Below are 6319 nucleotides of genomic sequence, written 5' to 3'. Positions count from 1 at the left end.
TGGCTATGAAACTTTAAACGTTACACTGATATATGTACTCTGTTCTCGCTAATATTTTTTTAAATCCAAATTTTAAAGTATGCACTAGCTATACGGCCGGCTATAGTACTTTTTTCTAACGTTCTTTTTCAAATTTGTATCTTTTGTATCTTGTACATTGTTTTGGTAAGCGTTTTACTTACTTATATTCCTAAAATTATAATGGTTAAACACAAAGTAAGTAGTTAGACACTAAACATTAATTGTATTTTTTAATGAAGCGTTATTTTGATAATAAGTGCTGAAGAAAAGCAAAATACAAGATTGAGTGTAAACTGTGGTTTTTCAACCTTGAATTTTGCTTTTTGAGTGTATTTAACATTGATACGCTCGTATTACTACAATCAAAGATCAACTAATGACTTCCACGTATACAGTATAGTAGATAGAAATTCTAAATGTGTAAATTTTATTTTACAGTACACATTTATTTAGAAACTAGCGGCCCGTCCCGGCTTCGCTTGGGTAAAACCAGACAGAATCATACAGACAGACGCGACAAGGGACTTCTTTTTATAATATGTAAGGTACTAGCTGTTGACCGCAGCTCCGATAAAAAGTAGCCTACGTCACTCTTCAGCACTCAACTAATTCCACACCAAAAATCGACTCAATGCAATACTCCATATTGTTGTGAAAGAAGACAAACAAACATAATGTCACATTTATTATAAATATTAAAAGTACTAACTTCAATTTAGTATTCTTAATATCTTATGCCTAGGAAGGGGTCAATAACAGGAACCATTTAATGTATCATTGTAGATTTTAGCCCGGGCCCTTCATTCATCATAGAGACTAGTCGGCACACCTCTTTCATAGCGTGGTGTTGGAACTGGGCGAGGGTCCGGAACCCGCAAAAAATCGACCATTATAAGCCAGTGACAGTGACAGACAAGATTACATTCATAGAGCCCAAGTTACAGTATAAACTTTTATTCACTTTATTTATTAATTGGCTATACCTATAACATTTCCACGTCCGAATTAGATAGAATTTATATAAAAATCTTTATATTTTATTTATTGTCTTATACATATATTTGCATAAATGTGGTGATTGAATACTTAATTGTAAGTTTAAATGTATCATTAAATTACGCAGTATAAGATTGCGTGATATCTCGTATGAATGAATGTAAATACAAGAATAAAATTAAACAAAGTACTATAAAACTTTTTATAAAATTTATTTTATTTAATGGTCCAAAAAATATATAAGGATATATAAATAATTCTATAACACACAGCAGAGGTATTTGGCAAAATAATTGGTTATATTTCTGTTATATTAAGTCAATCGATTAAGTAACGCTCAAATTCTTCAACCGACTGAAGTAAATTTGTTTCTGTATCGTTTTTATTTAGGCCTAAATGCAATACCGCACAAAATCTGCCCACTTACAGTGCTAAAGCGTCACTCCACGCACGAAAGGTCGGATGTGCTCGCGGGCTCAGTGGGAAAAGCTCCTCAGTGGCTGAGCTTTTGGATGAAAAGGGCTGAACCCGCCTCGTCGGTGTGAGTGGCGGCCTCCTCCCGCCAAACCACTCATTCGCTCAGTAGCGGCCGTAGCGAGCGCACGTAGCTACGCGGCGCTCGAACACATCACACGCGATCGCGAAAAACTTTTCAGTGCTGTGGGAAAAAAAATCCGCCCGCACGAAAAATGAACACATTTTTTTCTGTGCTGTGATCCCCTTGTGCAAAAGACTTATCTGCCGTAAGAGTGTTCTGAAGAGGCTAATTACCAGTTGCTAAGCTAATTGGCAGGCCGGCGTTTCATGAAGGTGAGCCGACTTTTATTTCCGTTCGGCAATCCCTCTAATTGCGTCAATTAGTGTAATGCGGCGACAGCTTTGAAGAGTGAGCTTAATTATCCCTGCTCTAATATCACTCCATAGTTTAAAAACTATTTGTTTAGAACTAGAGCTAATTTATTAAGTTTCGTGGAATCTAAAAATTCTAATTGGAATTATTGTATGTCTCGATTATCATAATGATTTTGGAATGATATAAATTTTCAATTAATTTTCAATCTCTACAAAGTTGTTTGTAGAGTTCGTCGATAAGTTTTAATTAAATTACTCAAAAAAGTATGTAATATGTAAAAACTTTTAGTAAACAAAAAGTTATCTAAAAGCTTATAATAGCTGCGCGCTCACTTAGTTATCTTATCGGGCGGTGCAACTAATTTACTGTCATTGAAACCAAGTTTTGGATACAGATAAAGCAAAGTCATTATTTTTGGGCACTCCAAAGATAACATACCAAACCAATAAAATAACCTTCTAAATATTTTGTGTTTTAAAAGGTGTAAGAATGTTATAATTTTATAAAAAATATGTAATTGTCGATTGATGCTTCATGGTTTTGCAATAAAATTGTTAAAAATGTTTTGGTTAATGAAACCAACATAAAATTATTTTATACTTTTATGCAGTTTATAATATAGTATTTTAGGTTAATACTGTTACTAATATGAGTAATGATTCAATTGTGATGTTTTTTTATATCGATTTTTTTGCATACCACAAAATATGTGTTTGGTATAGGGGCAATTATTAGAGTCATTATTATTTTAAAATACCTAATTTTAGACCTTTTAAAGATTGAAGGGGAGGCCTTTGCCCAGAAGTGGGACACAAAATACAGGCTATAAAAATATATTTTAAAATTATCAAGATTTAAAGTCGAGTTATTTTAGAATCAATAAAAAAATATTTTAAAGAAAGTCAGTAGGGCAAATCAATACAAACTAAACTGCCGATTGTATAAATTAAAACATAGCTTAATGTTTAATAAGCAATTTAAACAAATATTCAGTACACGTCAGTTGTAACAAAGAAAAGTTTAATTTCAATATTTATATAGTTTTATCAAATTCTGAAATTTTATATTCAATATTTAAAACACTTTTTTTAGTGACGATACACTTTTACTTTCGTATAATTTACTCACAAAACTAGAGTTTCAAGTAACTATAATAATTACAATTAATTAATTTAATAATAATAAAAAATAATAAGTATGCATTGCACATATAACACATAAATTTGTTTTTACCCTCGACTTAATTAGCAATTATAATTTAAAAAATAATCAAAATTCATTCTGAAGGTAAAGCTCCAAGAAAGCATTGTAAACTTCATACGCATAAATAGACGAACACGGACAATATTTTGAGTTGAGCATTTTCATTTTTTAAATCTATACAATGTCCTATGATAGATAAGTCTGATCTGTTTAACGTGGTTTGAACCAGTAATAATAATAAAAATAACATAATGTATGTATAGTAAGACTAGCTGCGCTCCGGGGCTTCGCTCACGTGGGATTTCGGGATAAAAATGTACCCTATGTGTTTTTCCAGGTTATTTTCTACCCGTGTACCAAATTTCATGACAATCGGTCCAGTGGATAATGCGTAAAGAGGTAACAAACAAACAAGCTTACTTTCGCATTTATAAAATAAGTTGGGATTACGAAATTGTTAGTATAAAATATAATACAATGACAAAAGAGTTCCACCATTGTTTATAATCTAAATTAACAAATATATTTTAATCACAATCACTATAAAATATGAATGTATGTACACGTAGAGAGACCAAACGCGACATGGTCGTCCCATAAGCCAATTAGAATCTGCCGCTTGTTTACTCACTAATTAGCGAGTGGCTCATTAGAGCTACATCATAGTCCAGGAGCGATGCTTCGTTCCTTAATTATAAACACGATTTGTTCCAGTTTGTTCCCAGCTATCGTTTCTGGATTTGTATCTACATAGATTTATCCTTATACTTTCACATGGATTTTTAAAAGTTTGTTTCAGTTTCCATATAAAATTATCACTTTTATTTTATATATTTTTTAAAGCTAGGAGCAATACTTCAATATTATAAACACGGTTGGTTCCACTTTAGTTGATAGTAAAATCTTATAATTACAAAGTGCATTATGAATTGGAAAAGTTGAGTTAGTATAAGTATAACTAAAATAAAACATAATTTGGTAATAAGAATTCTAAACTGATATGTGTATCCGTTTTATGTTATAAATAAATTCTCTTTTTCATGTTATGATACGATATAGATTTATTCACTTCCCTTTTTATAAAGTGAGTTTAACGGGACAAAAGGGAACATAACAGACGCTGCTACTTGAGCTCAATAATGGATAATTGTTATTGTTTTGCTACGATAACATTCGCTATATAACTCAAAAGTTTTTATTAATTGTCTATGTTTTTAAAATATCACCTTCTCGACCTCCGTGGTGTGGTGGTCATCATGCCGGACTGCTACACTGGGGGTCCCAGGTTCGATACCAGGTTCGGCCAATTAGGCACAATTATATATTTTTTACCCAAATTAAGACTTCGTATAAAATATCTCAATTACCCGTAATGACATTCCAATGGAAAAAATCTACAGCGTGTATTCAAACCCCACTAATTAATCGTGAGTATAAATGTTGAAAATAAGTTATCTTAATTAAGGAAGCCATTATTGTTAAGTATAATCGTGAAAAATAAAACCTGATACACTACGTGTTTTCTGGTCGATATGATTTTTCTATTTCAAAATGCAGAACAATATTATAATTTTCTGTATATGTTATTCTGTTTTACAAAAGCTCTTAAAATAAGTTTTCTTATTCAGTAATAGGAAGACTTATTTTAAGAGCTTTTGTCCTAAAATAATAATAGAAATAAGCCGATATATTGGAAAGTATTTATGTTATAGAAGAAAAGTTTATAGTGACACTACATTTATCTACTTAGATATTTCCTATCTTGTAAACGCAAGTGAGCAAGAAGTTATATCCCAAAGATGCCATATTTCCATAAATTGGTATGCTGTTTTAGCAATTTAACAATTTATGCTTATTAACTAAGTATGGTATGATATTTTCAAGAATTTCTAAATGCAATGCCTAATGTCCAAACCTATCAAACCATGCATACAGTAATGACTGGCTCGTTCATAAAATATTAGCAAGGCCCATAATATAACCTAGTGCATTTCCATTAGGTAATTAACTTTGGTAAATTAATAAACAGGCTATAATAATGAGGGTGTTATGACAAATTAATCAACCTTGATTGGTCCGCACTGTGCCCGCATATAGGCTTTTAAAACATTGTTACATTAGATTGAATTTTGCTGACGAACTATCGAATAAATTGACTGCATCGTATTTTATAATTTAATAAATTATCGACTATTCTAAATATGCACTTGTGACAGTGTAAGATGCGAAGGACGACATTGGGTGTACTAATTATATTAGTAAAGAGAGGAAGCAGTGACGACGGTGAAAAACATAACCCCACCGACGATCTAATTAGTCTCGACCTTCGGCTAAATAGGGTTGGCAGTTGACAAAAAATATTTTAAAAAATTGGCCTGTAATAGTTACTTAATCCTTTGTCTGCACTTTATTAGAAAGCGAATTAGTGTTAGAGCGCGCGCAGTGAATTAAATGTAGTGTAAGAAAATTCAATTGAATTAGCGCAAACGAATACAATATTGCTAGAAAAAACTTGATTGAACAATTGTATTTTTTTTTACAATACTATGGACTCTATGGATTAAATAGTTACTCTGAGTTAGAAACAGTTCGGGTTCGAGGTGTTGAATAAGAGCGCTTAATTGCCAATTTACTTTTCGGTTAAACTAAATAAATTAGCGGACGATAATTAGTTTTTTATTTATATTTATCATGACCAGATTGACCAGGCAGGCAATTTTTATTATTATTTTAAACCACGAAGAAATAGTACAATATCATTACATACAAACAAACATATTTTACAAATAGTATTCTATCAGACGTATCATCCTGTGTTAACCCTAAAACGGCATCGAAGTTCGTTTCTGGGACTAATTTGTTTGTTAGTGCGGCGAAGAGCGGTGCTGCTGTGGGGCCCAATTAGTGGGCCCGACGATCCCACGGCCCCACGGGGTTTGGGGCAAGAAAACTAATGTGTGGTGCTGGCACCACTAGGACGCGGTGGGCCGTAAAGCCTTGTTGATTTATGCCGTTGGGTCATATTATCGGTTGCTTTTTTGTCACATTTGTAATAATTACTATTTTATTGATTTTGACAACATCGATGCGCGAATTCGGCTGGAATTTGGTCGGTATTTTTGACAAAGTTCTGCTTATTACAATAAACAATAAGTTTTTGGTGAATGAAGGTTTATAACTCTTTCGCATTCGCCTTCCTTACATGCAAGATATTAGCTCATTAACTAGTGAACCAGAAACCCTTAT

The 6319-nt window shown here is 32.3% G+C and overlaps 1 protein-coding gene across 2 annotated transcripts in view; it reads left to right on the top strand.

The window, feature by feature from the left end:
• Window positions 1-1584: 1584 nt before the first annotated feature.
• Window positions 1585-6319, top strand: part of Bx (Beadex) — a 55390-nt gene continuing 50655 nt past the window's right edge. Inside the window, exon 1 of one of the 2 annotated variants that reach the window (XM_053744092.2) lies at window positions 1585-1827. In XM_053744092.2, the coding sequence (XP_053600067.1) occupies window positions 1822-1827 (6 nt within the window). In that variant the 5' untranslated portion in view covers window positions 1585-1821. The remainder of the gene's footprint in view (window positions 1828-6319) is intronic. The other variant, XM_053744090.2, reaches the window with a different exon arrangement.

Source organism: Plodia interpunctella, chromosome 4 (assembly GCF_027563975.2).
Source record: "Plodia interpunctella isolate USDA-ARS_2022_Savannah chromosome 4, ilPloInte3.2, whole genome shotgun sequence".
Lineage (NCBI taxonomy): Eukaryota > Metazoa > Arthropoda > Insecta > Lepidoptera > Pyralidae > Plodia > Plodia interpunctella.
The sequence above is the reverse complement of the archived record's forward strand: the minus strand, read 5'-3'. Positions and strand labels throughout refer to the sequence as shown.